The following is an 18728-nucleotide window of genomic DNA, read 5'->3' on the forward strand; positions in this document are numbered from 1 at the left end:
TCATCAAAAACATCGTACCAGTTCAACCCAGGTCTACATCAACAAGTCAAAGGTCTACATCAACAAGTCAAAGGTCTACATCAATAATAAGTCAAAGTTCTGCATCAAATCTTCAATCGAGATCAAGCCTCGACGGCCCTCGTGAATTACGTCAAAATTAAAGTGGAGATCGAATCAGAGGAGAAAATTAGAGATTGTACCCAAAATCATCAAATTAATAAAATTAACATTTTGTTGCATTTATTTTGAATCTATATTTTGCAGATTTTTCACAAGGGATAAGGCTCTTGCAAGGCTCATTGAACTAAGCTATATTCCTACTGATCAGCAGTTAGCTGATGTTTTAACCAAACAGCTTTCTGTTCAACATCAGAAAGAGTTGCTTTGCAAACTTGGCATGGTTTCACCGGTCCCAAGTTTAAGGGGGGTGTTGGAGTATCATCTTCTCCACCTCAGCAAGACATGCCACATCAGCTATCAACAATTATGACAACCTTTACCTAGTCAGCAAATCTGTTACAATTGCAATAGTTTGTTATGCAAGTTGTTAGAATCATAACTAACTCGTGTATATATAGTCCTTCTTAGCTGATGTAATGATTGATTTAATCGTAATAAAATTCTCTCTTTCTCTCTCTATTTTCTCTCTCTATTCTTCATCTTCTTCCTTTCTCTCTATTTTCCTCTAGATAGTTCTGCCATTGTTGCAGAGTATGAAGTTCATATTCTGAACTTCTACAAACAGAAAGTAAAGACCTGGAAACATACAGATTTTCCATTTTGATTTGCATAGTTGCATACGGATCCTACAGGCATATGTACATGAGTCATGAAGTGAAAATTGGTGTGGAACTGCTGCATTAGCGGAAACCAAACATCTAATAACTTGCTATACAAACCATACAAATTCAATGCTCTTCTACGGTTTCTTCCTTTCTCCATGGCAATCTAGGAATTGAAACACCACTTTCATATCCACTACTGTCTCCTGCAAGTACTCGGTTATCCATCATCCTACCTCTTGCAGTACTGTGACTATATATTCCATGCTCTCTTGAAGTTCTACGGTCCTGTATCAAAAATATGAAGATTATACACCTAGATGATAACTATTATGTTAGGCTTAAGAGCTTAACAAGATAAAAAGTCCCTCTCTTGTATGCATTAAACAAAATGATGAAAATCTGAGAGCGTTATTTTGTATGAAAAATTGAAAATTAGAGGAAACATTGAAACTAACAACTATATCTATAGGCCTATAGCTATCGATTCGATAATTCAGGTAGGGTCTGATTCAGCTCAATCCAACCTCTAGGTCAGGTTCAGCTTAGTCAATTCATTTATTCTATGGGGGTTGGTTTGGTTTGATTTGGTTCAGTTCAAGTCATATTTGGGTAGGATTCAATTGGGATCCAGCTGTGTTGAATTGGGTTTGGGCAGAATTAGATTCAGGTTCGAGTTTAATTTTGGTTAGACACTCAAACAATTATCAGGTCATATAACTTCAAGTCGGGTCAAATTTGGGTACGATCAATATCACGTGTAGTCAGGTTCAGGTAGGATCGGTATCAGTTAGGATCAAGTTAAACCAAGTATGCAATCCATATGTCAACCAAGTATTATAAAGATGCTCTTAAACCTACATAATTTCGAACAAGAATTACAAGATTTAAACTAAACGCAATAATATATACGAAGAATGTTACTAATTAAATACAAACATACAAAAGCAATTAACAAAACTAAACTTAGTGAGTTACTATTCACAAAAAAAGAAGGGGGGGGGGGGGGGGGGGAGGGAAGGAAAAAAAAAAAAACCAGTTAAGGTAAATTTTACTTCAACTTGTTTCACTTGTTTGGGTTGGGTTAAAACTTAGAATAGGTCTTGTTGGTTCAAGACGGGTTAACAAAGGGTCAGAAGACAAATTTGTGTTACGACTTAAGAGTAAGCATGGTTCAATAATTAGCTATGTGGAGTTATAATCAGTTTTTACATTCTAATCGGGTCAGGACCCAATTCATGTTTAGAATGTTGTTGGATCAGGTAAAATTGGTTGTAGATTAAGAGGTTGGGTGCACGTTTGGGTTTGGATCATAGTATCAGATCAAATAGGTTGTCGGTTAGTATCAAGTTTGGTTTGGTGTCAATAGTTTTACCCATTAGTTTGGTACATATCAGACTCAGGGATAACTCTTTTAACAATATGACAAGGTAAGGTACTGCAAACTCACTTCACGGAAAGGAAGCTCTTCAGCTTCCAGCATGTGCACTATATGACCCATCTTAGGACGCTTTTGAGCGTTTGGGTCTACACAACGTAAAGACACTAGCAGGACACGCTTCAATGCTCTTGAAGAAGGCTTCTCAGGTAATTTTGAATCCAACACACCCTCTGCATTTCGGTTTGAAACCAACTGCTTGAGCCAATCAACTAAGTTCACCTATAAGTTCAGCCAAAAACTTAAAAGTGATTAATAAACAATTAAGCAGCTTGCTCTAAACCAACAGAGAGCATCTACACGTATGGAAGGTTATGAAAATACTACCTTCGTTCCCTCTTATTTAACAATTTAACATAAAGTGTGAGTAGAAAATGTATAATCATATCGTGCAATATGAAACACAGGTAGTAATCAATTTCATTAAGATCTGAAGAAAATGATGTGGACATCTTGAGGAATCCTAAAATTATTGCTAATGCAATCAGTTAAAGCATGTTTGAAAAAAAATATTGCTAACCTCTCCTGGCGGACGGCTGTAATCCACAGGGTTTCTCCCAGATATTATCTCCATTAAGAGAATGCCGAAGCTATACACATCACTTCTTTCATTCAACATACCCGTACTGGCGTATTCTGGAGCAACATAGCTACAGACAATATTGAAATTTGGTTACTCCTGATTTTTAATGAATTATCATGGATGCCTGAAGTGACTGACAAGTTTAATTCACACTTCCTTATATAAGAACTAACCCGAAAGTCCCCATCACACGCGTTGTCACATAATTGCGTTCCGATCCCAGAAGCTTTGCTAGGCCAAAATCAGAAACTTTCGGGTTCCATTGTTTATCAAGCAATATGTTACTTGACTTAATGTCCCGGTGAACAACTTTAGGCTCAAGGCCTTCATGTAAGTAAGTCAGTCTACAGTCATTCATTAGTTTCTGATCAAAATCAGCAGGAGACAAAAGTGCAGCTTTCTGAGCAATATTGACAGCGTCTTAGTTACTTACCCTTTAGCTGTTCCGATCAGAACATTCATGCGAGCTTCCCATGTAAGAGGACTAAAAGGTCCCACATCTCCATGAAGCCGTTGCTCCAAGTTTCCATTGTCGACATACTCGTATACGAGAATCCTATTTTTTTTATAAAAAAAAAATTTTAAAAAAAAATAAAATAAAAAAAAATAGCCACAAAATATTACATTAATCAACATAGTACTGGAATAAACTAAATTTTAAGGAAATGAAATCAGTGCATCAGCAATTGAAGCAAAAAGGCTCGACTAAACTATGCATTAGGATATTAGGTTCATAAAAATCTGATCTGAAGGTTTGTAACACACTACGTGACCATAATATATGCACCTATGAGCTCCTTCAGCACAATAACCCAGCAATCTGACTAAATTCTTGTGACGAACACGTCCAATTGCTTCCACCTCAACTTTGAATTCCCTCTCTGCTTGACCTCTGAAAGAAACGCCATTTGGGAAAGAATCTCAAGATTAAAAAGAACTGTAGTAATGTATAAAACAAAAATATTAGGAAAATAGTAGATACATGATTTAACATACATTATACTAGCTCTAAACTGTTAATTCACAAAAATTTTCAGAGTAACTACAAATCTATACGGAAATAAAGGGTGTACATTATACTCGTTTTAACTTATTTTATAATGATCTATATTCATTATCAGGTGGAATCTTGTGCAGTGTTCAGTAATATTAAAATAAAACATAGCATACCAGTATACCACTAAATTGTAATACAAAAACATTTGAGTGCAGCGGGTGTACATTAATTTTACTGTAGAATGTCTAGTTTTGGAATAACTTTTAATCAGTTTAGGTAAATATATAAGCTCCTTTGGGAATTTGGGTAGTCTTTATGCTTATTACCTTTTTTTTTTTTACATTAAAAGGTGAGGGCATTTGTATTTCAGGAGGAATACTCACTGGAAGAGTTGGGATTATCTCTGTTCACCGAAGTGATTAGGAGGGATGGGGTTCCGGGATATGGAGGTTTTCAATTTGGCTCTATTGGGAAGGCAGGCCTGGAGGCTTTTCTCAGCTCCTACTTCCTTGTTAGCTTGCGGTTTTCAGGCTAAGTACTATCACAGGTCTGATTTTTTAGAGTCATCCTTGGGGCCGGTTAGTAGTCATTTGTAACACACTACCTCACTGTGATTGTAAACAAAATTAAGAAAGCAATAAAGATGCAATTTTTTAGGGAAGAAGGCTGTTGATTAATTGATTCAAAGATGGAAGCTTGGACAAAAGGGTGGCTTGAGGCCACTACTCTCTAGAGAGTACCTTTAGGGTACAACTCTCCTAGCTCTAAGGATTACAAAATGACTGCCTACCAACACACTCCCTCTTCCCCTTTCTTATATTTACACAACAAGCCAAAAGTAAAAGAGACAAAAATGTGATATTGCAGCTGTCACACCCACAGAGGATGTTGCTACAACTTCTGAGCTGCTCCCTGATTTGGTGGCCTTCCCTGCTGTGCTTGTGGCTGTCCTTTCCCAATCCTTGTGCTTGCTCTTACCAGCAGTCGTTACATCTCCCTCCCCCCCCCCCCCCCCCCCTTCAAGAGTCACCTTGTCCTCAAGGTGAAATGACGGAAATCTCTCTTGAATGGTGGATGCTTCCTCCCAAGTAGCTTCAATTAAGGGCATCCCTTGCCACTTAATTAGCACCTCTCGAGCTTTGGGGTTACTCTTGGCAGCCCTGATGTCCATCACACTCTCTGGCTCAGCTTTAAGTTCCAGCTCCTCAAGTCAGCTGTTGAGGTATTGTAGGGCTTACCAAGTGATTACCTATTGCGCATTTGAGCTGAAAGTCATGGAACACGGGGTGAACTCTACAAGTTTGCGGCAGCTCCAGCTTGTATATTACCTTCCCAATGCGTTGAACCACCTTGAAGGGACCATAGAAGCGAGGTGCTAACTTCTCATTTGGTCTTCTTGCAAGAGACTTCTGTCTATATGGTTGTAACTTCAAATAGACTAAGTCATCAACCTGAAACTCCTCTTCCCTCCTTCGCCTATCCGCGTGAAACTTCATTTTGTGTTGAGCTCGAATCAGGTTCATGTGCAAGTCATCTAGCACCCAATCTCTCTCTTGAAGCCATTCCTCTAGCCTGTCAACTGGGGTCTGCCCACGACCCACTTTAATCAGCTTGGGTGGTTCCCTCCCATATACAACCTGGAATGGTGTGAACCCAGTAGAAGCATGATAGGAGGTATTATATGCATACTCCGCCCAATGCAGCCACTTTCCCCATGATTTGGGCTTACTATTCACAAAACAACGCAAGTATTTCTCTAAAGTTTTGTTGACGATCTCAGTTTGGCCGTCGGTTTGAGGGTGGTATGAAGTGCTTCGCTTGAGATCCGTCTCTTGTAGCCTAAATAATTCTTTCCAAAACACTCATGAAAATGCGATCCCTATCCGATACAATTGAGGTCGGCATTCCATGAAGCCTTACAATCTCCTTAGTGAACCCCTCTGCTACTGTCAAGGCACTATACGGATGCTTCAAACCAATAAAATGCACATACTTAGACAACCTGTCCACTACCACCAACACCGAGTCTATTCCTCTCGAGAGGGGAAGCCCTTCCACAAAATCCATCAAGATGTCTTCCTATATGGCCTCGGGAATGGGTAAAGGTTGGAGCAATCCAGATGGCTGCAATTGTGAGTGTTTAGCCTGCTCGCACACAGCACATTGCCTCACATACGCTCCTATTTCTATACCATTCCGCAGCAATCCTCAAGTAAGTCTTGGTTTCCCCTTGGTGTCCCCCAATCGGGCTGTCGTGATACTCTGCCAAGAGCTTGGTAATTAGGGGTGACCCCTTAGGAATTGCCACTCTTCCCTTGAATAATAACCTTTTCCCCACAAGCGTGAAGCCCACATGAGCCCCTGCATTTGCTGCTATTTCTGCTGCAGCCTTAACCTATTTTTCCAACTCATCCCAATGGATTCCAGTCATTGAAACCATGTTTGCTAATCCACCCTCGGCCTCTCCTTTCCTAGATAAGGCATCCACCACCCAATTGCTAGTCCCGGGTTTAAATTGTATCTCAAAATCAAACCCCAACAATTTTCGAACCCATTTTTGATATTCTCCACTTACTTCCCTTTGCTCCATAATGTACTTCAAACTTTGTTGATCGGTCCTCACAACAAAGTGGCGCCCAAGTAAATAATATCGCCATTTGACTACCGCCAAGCAAATTGCCATTAATTCTTTTTCATAAATGGCTTTAGCTTGCGATTTTGGCCCTAATAACTTGCTGTAAAATGCCACGGGCCGCGCCTCTTGCATTAAAACAGCTCCCAGCCCAAAGCCTGAAGCGTCAGCTTCAATTATAAAGCTCTTGCTGAAGTTGGGCATAATTAGAACAGGGACCGAAACCATAGCTGATTTCAGCCGTTCAAAGGCTGTTGTAGCTTCATCGCACCACCCAAAATTATCCTTTCGTAGTTGATCTGTCAGGGGCCTCGCAATCTGTGCATACCCTCTTATAACTTTCCGGTAGTAACCGTCAATCCGAGGAACCCGCGCAATTCTTTCATTGAGGAATTTGCCAATCCACCATAGCTCTTACTTTCTCAAAGTCGACAGCCATCCCATCCTTGGACACTACATGTCCCAAATAGGCTACCTTAGCTTGGCCAAACTCACACTTCTTGAAGTTGGCTACCAAGATAAGCTCCCTTAATTTGGACAACACCACTCTCATGTGTTCCAAGTGACTCTCTTTATCCGGACTATAGATTAGGATGTCATCGAAAAACACTAACACGAATTTCCGCAAATATGTCCGAAACACATCATTCATGAGTGCTTGAAAGGTGGCGAGTCTGAAAGGCATTACTAGAAATTCGTAATGCCCTTGGTCCGAAAGGCCGTCTTGTGCGTGTCTTCTTCCCTCACCAAAATTTGGTGATAGCCCGATTTGAGGTCTAACTTCGAAAACACGGCAGCCCCATGGAGTTCATCGAGTAATTCCTCTATGATAGGAATAGGGTATTTGTCGGGAATCGTTTCCCAATTCAAAGCCCGGTAGTCTACGCAGAACCGCCACGAACCGTCCTTTTTTTAACCAATAGAACCGAACTTGAAAAGGGGCTGACGGAAGGTTTAATTATCCCTGCCTCGAGCATCTCCCTAATCAACCGCTCAATTTCGTCTTTCTGAAATTGTGGATACCGGTAAGGCCGAACGCTCACGGGATTACTACCCTCCCTCAGCACTATGGCATGTTCATGTCCACGTTTAGGTGGTAGCCCGTTTGGAGGAGCAAACAGTCCCTGAAACTGCTCCAGAATTTCTGCAAACCACTCCGGCACCTCAGTTCTCTCTGTTTTTGCCCTCTGTTCCACCTTATCTACACATTTGACCTCCACCCAAAATCTTCCCCGTTCATGGCGCAAGTTCCTGATCATGGCCTTGAAGGTGACCCGAGTTCGAGTCAAAGCAGGGTTCCTCTACAGGGTCACCTTCTCTCCTCCCACTACGAAGCTCATGAGGTGTGTTTTCCAATTGTGTACAACCGGCCCAAGTTTTCCCACCCATTCAATTCCCAAAATTAAGTCCGCATTACCTAATTTTAGGGGTAAGAAATTTTCGACCACCACAAATCCACCATTAATAACGACCCGTACTCCTCTGCATCTCCCTTTGCCCACAATAATATCCTCATTCCCCAAAGAAACCCCAAATCTTGTGTACCTGACACCGGTATTCCCACCTCTGCCACCAGTCTGTCAGAGATGAAGTTATGGGTGGCTCCGGGATCCACGAGGATCACCACCAACCTTGGTCCCACTCTTCCTTCGAGCTTCATCGTTTTAGAGTTAGAGATTCCCACCTCGTCTGTTCCCCCTAATAGGAGAACGCGCATCTCTCGATTTTTACACCGATGGCCGACGCTCCAGCGCTCATCTCAGGGAAAACAAAGGCCTTTTTCCTTTCCCTCTTGATGCTCGGCATCGGACAACCTTCAGGGTTCACCGGTCTTGGCAGAAGACAAGCTGGTAGCTCTTTGAAAAATTAACTGAGGCTTGCGATTCCGTCGGAGCCTTAGGCCAGCCTTTGAAAGATGAGGCTTGCTGGGTCGGAGTGCCATAAGCTTGTATGAGGCCTGGCACCTGGCCCAATTGAGTTCTTTGACCCACTACTGCTAGCCACGGATCTACTTGGCCCAAAATAACCCGATCCTTACTTAAAGCCCACCGACTCTATTCCTTTCTTCGGCCCGTCCCGCTATTTCCATAGCTTGCTCCAGATTAAAAGGGTTCACTAATCTCACATCGGCTTTTATATCATCCTTTAATCCATTAATAAAATGCCCCATCATTATAGTCTCATGTATATCTTCCAAAGGAGCAGATAACTCGATGAATCTCTTTTGATATTCCGCCACCGTGGTCTCCTGAGTCGCCGCTAACCACTGTTCGTGGAAGCTACCTGCGTGAGTTGGCCGGAATGGGCGCAAGACACGGCTCTTCATACTCTCCTAATTTGGTATAGGTCTCCTCCGATTTTCCCATTGGAGCCACCTTGGAGCATCGCCTTCCATAAAGGAAACGGCGGCTTGCAATTTCTGGTCCTTCGTGAGATGGTAGTGTTGGAAATATTTCTCCCCTTTGAGTATCCACCCATCGGGGTCCGTGCCTTCAAAGAGCGGCATGTCTAGCTTCCTCGGCTCAACGGTGGTCGCCGCCGCCATTTAAATCATTCCAGTTACGCATCCCCTGCCCTGCTCGTGGTTCCTCTGATTCACCAAGTTTCGTAACTCCTCGAAAAACTGGGTTTGAGTGGTGGTGTTCACCGTCATTTGAGCCTCTTATTGTTGCCAGAACAACTCAAATCGATTGTCAAGCCGCTGAACAGCCTCCTCCATCGATTTCTTGAGGGACTCCTCCTGGGTCTTCATCGCCGTCTCTAAAGCCTATAGCTGGGTGTGAACTTCGACCATTTGCTCTTCCAAATAGTGACCTCTGAGTTGCAGAAGCAACCATTTTTTTTTAATAAGACAGAGTTGTTGGAGTGGTGTTTTCCGATGCCACTTCTAACACACTACCTCACTGTGATTGTAAACGAAATTAAGAAAGCAATAAAGATGCAATTTTTTAGGGAAGAAGGCTGTTGATTAATTGATTTAAAGATGGAAGCTTGGAAAAAAGGGTGGCTTGAGGCCACTACTCTCTAGTGAGTACCTTTAGGGTACAACTCTCCTAGCTCTAAGGATTACAAAATGACTGCCTACCAACACACTCCCTCTTCCCTTTTCTTATATTTACACAACAAGCCAAAAGTAAAAGTGACAAAAATGTGATAATGCAGTTGTCACACCCACAGAGGATGTTGCTACAAATTCTGAGCTGCTCCCTAATTGGTGCGCTAATTTGGTGGCCTTCCCTGCTGTGCTTGTGGCTGTCCTTTCTTCCCTCTGCACTCATAGGTGATCCAATCCTTGTGCAGTCGTTACATCATTCCTGGCGTGGGATATGGGCAGCAAAAGCACTGCTAAAAGAGGGCTTGATTTGGAGAGTGGGTACTGGTTACAACCCCCTGCGATCGTGAAGGTCAACTGTGATGCTGCAGTAGATGGAGGTGGGGTTGGATAAGGCTGGGTATAGTGGATAGGAATGAAAGGGGAGACGTGATTTTTGTTGCTGCAAGGCGACTCCGGGGCTAATTTGATCCCGGAATAGCTGAATGCAAGGCTTTGGTGTGGGTTGTTCAGTTGGCTTATAGGTTCAGGCTCAAAGTCATGCTCGAGACAGATTGCAAGTCAGTGGTTACTGAGCTCTCCAAAGGACTTCTTTCTCTCTGATTTATATTCTATTTAGAAGATGTTATGAGTAATGTATCTTGGTTCAATTTTGTTGCTTGGTCTCATGTAAAGATTTTGCTGTTCACCATCTAGCTAGGACTGTTCCATTCAGTGATGAGCAAGTATGGGTTAAATCATAGTCCAGGTGAGATTTCCCCATTCATTCTTACGGACAAAAGTTGGATCGATTAATATAAGCTCGCTTTTGTGGTTTCAATTAAAAAAAAAAAAACAAGTGGGTATTTTTTATTTATACAAGGTAAATTATATTCATTTTAGAGTAACTTCAGACCTCATGCACTATATTTAATGTACAGCTATTCATATTTAAAAGTTTGTCATTCCAAATTTATACTTCGTACGTATGTTATACATGCACCAAACCAAAATGTAGGGACTGACATTAAACCTATGCTTTACAGAATTACAGTGAAATAGATTCTAAGAAGACCCACAAGAAAGTATCAACATCACAATTCTGCTGCCGCACATCATACTGTTACCTGATATTGCAACCCAACAACATAACATAACAACATGTGTTGAATCCCACAAGCTGTTTGTATGTAATGAACAAGGAGGCCGTTTCTTAATAGTAAACCATGACCACAAACCAACAGAAGACAAATTAACAACAATATAAACGTATCAGTTGATGATATAATATTGTTTTTATTGTCTCCAATTCTTAAATTATACAAGGTGCTAGACGCGACTAGTCCGACTACCATAAATTTTGTGGGGTATTAAGAGAACTCGAACATGTGACTAACTAATTAAAAAGACCAACTCAAAATCCCTTATAAAATATTCGCAAATTATGATAATGTAGACGAGATTCAAACCCATAAGGTACCATCTTCAAGAGTTCAACCAACTAAATTATTTGCCATACATCATGTACAACAATTAATATTATATTAGGTTAAGTCCCGTGCCATGCACGGTAATAATTAAACTTTATAACAAAAATTATAAAGAATGATGTTAATTTAACAAAATTTACCAAAAAAAAAATTGTAACAAAATAATTGTATTTAATTAAGGATATTGATGGTTAAAGTTGTGTCTTACAAATGTGCAAATCCAATTATAACATATAAAATAATAAAATAATTTTGTTTGGTTGTTCTTATAAATGTTATGTATAATTTTAACATTTATACAAAGTATGCTACCAAAATATTTATTTTTTATTTTTAATTAATAATAAATTTTAAGTTGGATGAAAAAAATTGATAATATTATAATAATCTTGGATAATGATATACTAAGTATTTCAATACCTTAATTTTAATCTATGTTACTATATTTGTAACTAAAAGATTCCTATTATATAAAATATATGTTAAAAAAATAATAAAAAAAAAATTAATTGAGTATGATTGGATTAAATGAGTTGTCAGAATGGAAATAAGTATTATTGTAGGTTAAAAATTGGAAGTCATTTAAATTTGGAAAAAAAAATAAAGAAAGAAAAAAAAGGCGGAAATTTTTTTAATGACATCATGACAAGTTCACTTTAGGTTCGCTTTTAGCATAGGTTAATTGATACTCTTGGAGTACAATGGATCATGGTACTCTTTACAAATATGTTTGAGTTATTTTGCGTACACTTTTTGTTATTTTGCTTAAATGTTGTGTTATTTACTTATTTTGTTACAACAATATGTTATTTACTTATTTACTTCAACCTCCATTCATGCTATTTTTAATTTACAAAATAACAAGTACTTATTTATAAATAACATGTATATAAATTGAAATAATAATAAGTTTTACATCAAAATAACATTAGCAACTTTGAGTTTAAAGAGAATCGAACACTTCAAGAGGTACTAAATTTCTTGATATGAGCACATTTGAACCCTTAAATGACTTCAAATCAATTAATTTCTAAGAAACCCAGAAAATTAGAAGAAGATAAGAGGAGAGAGAAAGTGTCTTTGATTTAGAATTGGAGTAGCGAGAGGAAGAAAGAGGGTGAGAGGTTGATTTTTGGGAAACCCAGAAAATTGGATGAAGAAGGGAAGAGAATGTGTGTGATTTTGAGTTGGAGTAGCTGAGAGAGGAAGAGAGAGTATGGGAGGAAGATGACTGAGAAAAAAAAGGCAAAATAACATACATTTATTTAAAAATAACATATATATGTAAATTAAAATAATAAGAAGTTAATATCAAAATAACATGAATTTATAAAATCTGAAGTACCACCCAGGAGTAAGATAGAAATTGCGCATGTACAATCAAACTAACCAATTACTGCAACACTATCTCATGATAATTGATTGCGAAGCATGAATTAAATAATGTGAGATGTTGTTAGTTTGTTACCCAAGACTTATTTCCAAAGATTGTACTGTTCAAAATTTCTAACCATATGAGTCTCTTACTCCATATACATAAACAAAGACATCATAAAATGCCAAAAAAAAAGGACAAAAATAATTTATTGTTTCTTACACAAAATAGATAAATAAATGGGGGAGAAAAACCTGTTATTGAGCAAATTTTTGACAGCCACATGAGTATTATCATACAAAATACCATGATAAACAATACCATAACCACCTTCACCAATCACATTCTCATCAGCAAAACCATTAGTTGATTCCTCCAACTCTCTCAATGTATACCAATGACCCCAACCCAAATGCGAAACCTCCGGACCCGACAACCCGTTTTGCTCACTACTCCCATACATCGATGACCCGCCACCTCGATCCGGGTAAGATATCCTATGACCCTTTCCAATTTCAATGTGAATTCTTTGTTGCCCAATTGGACCCTCCTCAATCTGCGAACGCACCACCAACCTTTGGTTCGAGTTCGACCCACCAGACTCCGGTGTAGGGTCTGGCAATGCAGCTCGTGCCGGGTTTTCGACTCGAATTTCGGTTATCTCTTTTGATATGCTTGGAATTGTGGGTTTGTAATTGACATTTTTACTGTTGCTGTTGCTTCTACTACTGCTGATTACATAAATCTGGGCGTTTTTTAGTTTATTGCTGTTGCGCCTTGAGAAGAACCAAAGAGATACAAAGAAGAGAAAGAGGACAATTCCAGCTCCAACACAAATGCCTAACACAACCCATAATCTTAACCCGAAAATTGATGTTTTTTTGGAAAGTTCATTGTTTAGAAATGAACTCATTATTGTTTACAAAGCTTCAGAACTTTTTTTTTTTTTTTTTTTTTTGAAAACTCTTCACAACTTACTTACACTCTTTGAGTTTTTTTTTTTTTTGGTAATTTGGCATGTTTAATGGAGACTTTAAGTGTAGTAAGAAAGAGGACGGAGAATCATAGGAAGTTAAATGTAGTGAGAAAGCGGAGTGGAGAAATTCAGTAAACCAACAAAGAAGAGTGCAAAATTTGGGAATGAGGAGAGAGAGAGTGGGAGTAGTAGCTGGTTTGATGGGACAGATGAAATTAGAGATACCTTCACATTGTTTTTTTAGTGTTGTCCCACTAAAATTGCGCTCCTAGTACAGAAACGGGCTGACCACGGATTCATGTAGTGTCATGTGTACTCGTTAGGGGTGTCAATTCGGTTAAACAATTCGGGTTTTGGTTGGGTTTATCAGTTTCGGATTATAACGGGTCGGTTTATAACGGATTGAAATAATAAACGGGTCGGTTTGGGTCGGTTTTGAAAATTATCGGGTCAGTTCGGTTTGGTTTTTTTAATTGCAGTTTCTATTCGGATCGGGTTCTTATCGGGTCAGGTTCTAGTCGGTTCGGGTCGTAATCAATTTGGGTTGAACTGGGTCGGTTTGAAAACGGGTTCAGCCCATTTAATGTGGGTTTCGGTTAAAAACAGTTCGGGTCTTAATCAGGACGGGTCGTAATTGGTTCGGGTCATAATCAGTTTGGGTTTAACTGGGTCGGTTCGAAAATGGGTTTCGGTTCAAAATAGATCGGGTGAAATCGGGTCCAACCATTATCGTTTCGGTTATAATCGGTTTAGATTGAACTTGGTTGGTTTGAAAACGAGTTTACCCAATTTGAAACGGGTTTCTAATCAAATCATATCGGGTTAAAATTGAGTCGGATGATTATCGAGTCGAATTAGTCATATAATGGGTAGGAACGAGTCATGTTATAATCAAGTCAAGTCATAAATAAGTTGGGTTTATCGAGTAGTGGGTTGAAACAGATTAGATCATAAACATATTGGGTAACAAGTTGTAAATGACTCAGTCATAACGGGTTACGGGTTTTAAACGGTTTGGTCATAACGGGCTACGGGTCGTAAACGGTTCAGTCACAACGGGTTACGGATTATAACCGGTTCGGTCACAACGGGTTACGGGTTGGAACGATTTAGGTTTATCGGATTTTTATCGGGTTTTAACGGTTTTCGGTTTAAAACGGGTCGGGTTACTATCGGGTTTAAACGTAATCGGTTTGGGTTGCTTTCAGTTTCGGGTTGTAACGGTTTGGCTTGATAACGGGTCGGGTTAGTAACGGTTTGCACAAATTCGGTTTAGTTCAGTTTCGGTTTGGAAAAAATTGGGTCGGGTCAGTTTTCGGTTTCTAAAAAACGGGTTTTAAACAGTTCAGTTCCTTTTCGGATCGGTTCGAAACAGTCGGATTTAACGGTTCGGGTCAGAAACTGACAGCTCTAGTACTCATGCTAATAAATTTCTAATGAACCTGGAATTCTCGAAATGTGTACTCGTTGCTTATAAAGGAAAGATGATAAATGCACTCTTGTGTACTCTTTTAGTCTTTTTGTTTGAAATTAAATGAATTATTGACATCTGTTAGAATTTAGTTTTGTATTGGCAATTGGTTGTTTGATGTTATTAAGTGTTGGATTTATTACTTGGATGTCTTGACTAATTGTTAGCATTGGATATTTCTACACCCGCACTAGTGGTGTGGCTCACTATCGAAAAATAATCGCTGAAATCACAAAAAAAAAAAAAAAAAAAAAAAAAAAAAAAAAAAAAAACGTTTAGATAATTAAGCACTTTCTTGGAACGATTAACCTGGTTGTCCCATGGTTTAGGACTTATTGTCTTGAAAGCGAAATACATCATCACCGATACATGTTTTCTGGTGAGGTCAATGACCCCTAAGGTTTACACAACGAACTCTGTATCTAGGTACCTGAACTCAAATGTTAGAATTGGTCAAGAACTACTTAAATCTCAAAGAATATGTTTGTGTTTATGTTCAGGGTTCATGAGTAACAAAGAATAATAATGAGGAGGGTCATATATCAATGCATTGAAAAGAGAAGCTCAAAACACAAAAATCAAATGTCTCGAAACGATAGTGAGCCAGCACATTGTTTATTGATACGAGTATTAATTAATACTAATGATCACATTGAATATTACATGTAAAATGATAAATCACTTTTTGTCTCCACTATTTATAAGTTTTTTACCAAATTGGCATTGTGGGTTGAATAATAAGCCCCTGAAAAAGACATCGACGTCTTATAAGGAAACAAACTAAAGGTTTGTTTGGATTGAAGTAAATCTAAATGCCTCCACATTAATTCGTATTTTTTTTTTTCATCACCATACTATGTGGCACTTTTTCAAAAAAAAAAAATGGGCCTCTTTTTATTTTTGGCAAAAATCATTAAATTGATTTTTTATTATCACATATGTTTTTAAATAACAAAATGAATACAAATTTTTTTTTTTAACAAAAAAAAAATAAAAAAAAAAACCCAGTCAACCCTCTACCAACAACCTAGCTCCGCCGGCGAATACCAAACACCAACCCACCCACACTGGTGACCTTGTCCCCACTCTTATCGTCGGCATAGCCCAACTCCGTCCAGACCCTCTCCTTTCCCTCGATCGACAACACCCAAACTAAACCCTAACCACTAACCCGAAACCCCACCACCTTCATTTCCCCACCACGAAACCAACCCTTCCTCTTTTCCCCTGCAATACCCCGTATTTTTATATTGTTATATATATATATAAATTATATATTTTATTTATAAATTGAAATTATTTATTTTATATTAATGAAATTAATTATTTAATTATTAAATAAGTGTATAAAAAATAACATGAGGAATTAATTGTGGCAACTAAGGGTCTGTTCGGCAATAGTAGTTGTAGCTGCTAACTGTTAGCTTTTGAGCAGCTGTTAACTGTGAGCTGTCAGCTGCCAAGGTAGATGTTTATAATATGAATGTTTGGCAAAACTAGCTATTGAAATTATTATTATTATTATTATTATTATTATTATTATTATTATTATTATTATTATTATTATTATTATTATTATTATTATTATTATTATTATTATTATTAGTGGTAGTAGTAGTATGACATATCTTATTTTAATATTTTTAAAATATCATGGACTATAATATATAGATCTATTAAGCAATCAATTCATAAAATAAGATATGTACTAAAATCAGATACTTTTTATCATAATGAAAATTAACGTCAAAATCCTTTTTAAAATACTACATACTACAATAAATTAACTGCGTCGTCCAGCTAACCATAAAGAATCAGCTATACTATCACGAGTAGCCTTCATTGTTGTACAATTTGTTGTTGTAGCTTCACATTGTGAACAAGAGGTGACATCTGGAAGTTCGAATGAAGGTATAAAGTTAGGATACTCTTCAAACACTTGAAAAAGTGGATCATCTGGTGAATATATTCAAATATAATTATGAAGCGTAAAAGTCGCAACTATAATTTGTATTTGTGTCTCAACACTAAATTGCGGCATTCTAGTAAGTATCTTCCATCTTTGCTTCAAGACTCAAAACATCTCTCGATACAACTTCGAAGTGAGGAGTGCCACTGATTAAAAGTTTCTTGTTTATTTTGTGGAGGCGTGTGTTGAAATTGCGATGCATGATACCTTAACTTTGGATATGGTATTAGAAAACCATTTTGACCTAGATATCCTTTATCAGCCAGTAATACTTGCCTACGTAAATTTATTATTGAAAATTGTCAGATAAATAAATCATAACAACGACTTAAAAATGTATTATATTAAAAAAATAATAATAAAAAAAAACCTAAAATATTTTAAGGAATGTATAACATACACATACCTTCAGGTTGTTTAGGGAATTTTAATTCCGAAGTTCCAATAGCATGGAGAAAAACACGAGTATCATGTGTTGATCCTTCCCAACAGGCTGATACAAATGTAGAACACATATCAAAATCACATGCAGCCAATACATTTTTTTTTGGTAAATAAAGAATTTTATTACCAAAAGTAAAGAGTTACTACCCATAAAAGTAGCAACTACTAGAAATGAAAGTTCAGTACATGCCCTTTGGGCCAAAGAAGCAACAAAACCAAAGCCCGAAGGCAAAACAAAGACAACAACTACGGAACCTCTAACTAACAAAGGGAGAGGAAACCGAAGCTACAACCAAAAGTGGGTAACAGACCCAAACATCCAAAGATATCAAATAAGGTGAGTATAAAAAAGCATTAACTTAACTTGAAAGCAAACACCATCCGCCAGCATCATCAAAAAACGCAGCTTGATAACAACCCCACAGTCAGCCTACCAGGACAGAACAACAGCATGCATGCAGTACAATCCAGGACAAAAGATCGCAGCCATGAACCATCATCCAACAGCACAAACATAAGGAAGCTCAAGCAAGACAGAGAAGCACAAGATGCCACAATAAAGTAGATCGACAGCTACCACAACGGAAGAGGCAAGAGAAGGAGTCCTAGAAGAACCAGCAAACAAGGTAGCAATAGGAATATCACCCACCATACAATCCAGACCATCAACTAGCACCTCATACTAGAAGACAACACTAAAAATAGGGCCTCAACCTACTACACACCAAGCAAGCTAGAATAACCAAGACTCACCCATGACAACCAACTTCCACCACACCAAAACAACAACAGAGAATACACCACCACCAGCATCATCATAGAACAGCTTGATAACACTCCATAGTCATCCTGCCAGGAAAGAACAAAAGCATACATGCAGTACAAACCAGAACAAAAGATCGTAGCCATGAACCATCAGCCAGCAGCACAAACACAAGGAGGCTCAAGTAAAACATAAAAGCAGAAGATGCCTGGATAGAGATAGATCAACATCCACCACAACAAAAGAGGCAAAAGAAGGAGCCTGGACAAAAGCAAGAACCAAGGTAGAAAGAAGGATACCACCCACCATACAATCCAAGCCATCAACTAGCACCTCATGCTAGGAGACAACACTAAAAACGACTTCATCCCACTATATACCAGGCAAGCTAATAAGACCAAGACTCAACCATGACAACCAACCTCCACCAAATAAAACAAAGAAGAACACCTTCCACCAGCATCACCATAAAATTAGCTTGGTAATAATCCCGAATTCAGCATGCCACGACAGAACAATAGCATACATGCAATACAAACCAGGACAAAGGATCGCAGCCATGAACCATCAACCATCATCATAAACATAAGGGCTCAAGCAAAGCATAAAAGCATAAGATGCCGAGGAAAAGATAGGTCACCAACTACCACAAAAGAAGAGGCATAACAAGAAGTCCAGACAGAAGCAAACAAGGTAGTAAAAGGAGAAGCACCCACCATACAACCAGGCCATCAACTAGCACCTCATGCTAGGAGACAACACTAAAAACGGGCCTCA

The 18728-nt window shown here is 38.6% G+C and overlaps 1 protein-coding gene across 1 annotated transcript; it reads right to left on the reverse strand.

Annotated features, from left to right (window-relative positions):
• Window positions 1–749: 749 nt before the first annotated feature.
• LOC145638967 (putative serine/threonine-protein kinase At1g01540) lies at window positions 750–14723 on the reverse strand. Its single transcript, XM_081690049.1, has 7 exons — window positions 12583–14723; window positions 3591–3695; window positions 3237–3359; window positions 2977–3147; window positions 2741–2870; window positions 2233–2442; window positions 750–1070 (listed from the first exon to the last, which is right to left on the reverse strand). Exons 1-7 carry the CDS (start codon window positions 13239–13241, stop codon window positions 909–911), a joined length of 1560 nt encoding a protein of 519 aa, XP_081546175.1. The 5' UTR covers window positions 13242–14723; the 3' UTR covers window positions 750–908.
• Window positions 14724–18728: the final 4005 nt, after the last annotated feature.

The sequence above is a fragment of the Chenopodium album genome, chromosome 7 (assembly GCF_948465745.1).
Source record: "Chenopodium album chromosome 7, dcCheAlbu1.1, whole genome shotgun sequence".
NCBI classification, from domain to species: domain Eukaryota; kingdom Viridiplantae; phylum Streptophyta; class Magnoliopsida; order Caryophyllales; family Amaranthaceae; genus Chenopodium; species Chenopodium album.

What these genes read in the sequence shown, in the direction of transcription:
- LOC145638967 (XM_081690049.1), bottom strand. Translation starts at nt 13,241, where the DNA reads ATGAGTTCATTTCTAAACAATGAACTTTCCAAAAAAACATCAATTTTC. An exon ending in AAAAATTTGCTCAATAACAG is followed by an intron (nt 3,696 to 12,582) that starts GTTTTTCTCCCC and finishes CGTTTCTTTCAG; the next exon opens with AGGTCAAGCAGAGAGGGAAT. An exon ending in ACAGCCGTCCGCCAGGAGAG is followed by an intron (nt 2,443 to 2,740) that starts GTTAGCAATATT and finishes CTGAACTTATAG; the next exon opens with GTGAACTTAGTTGATTGGCT.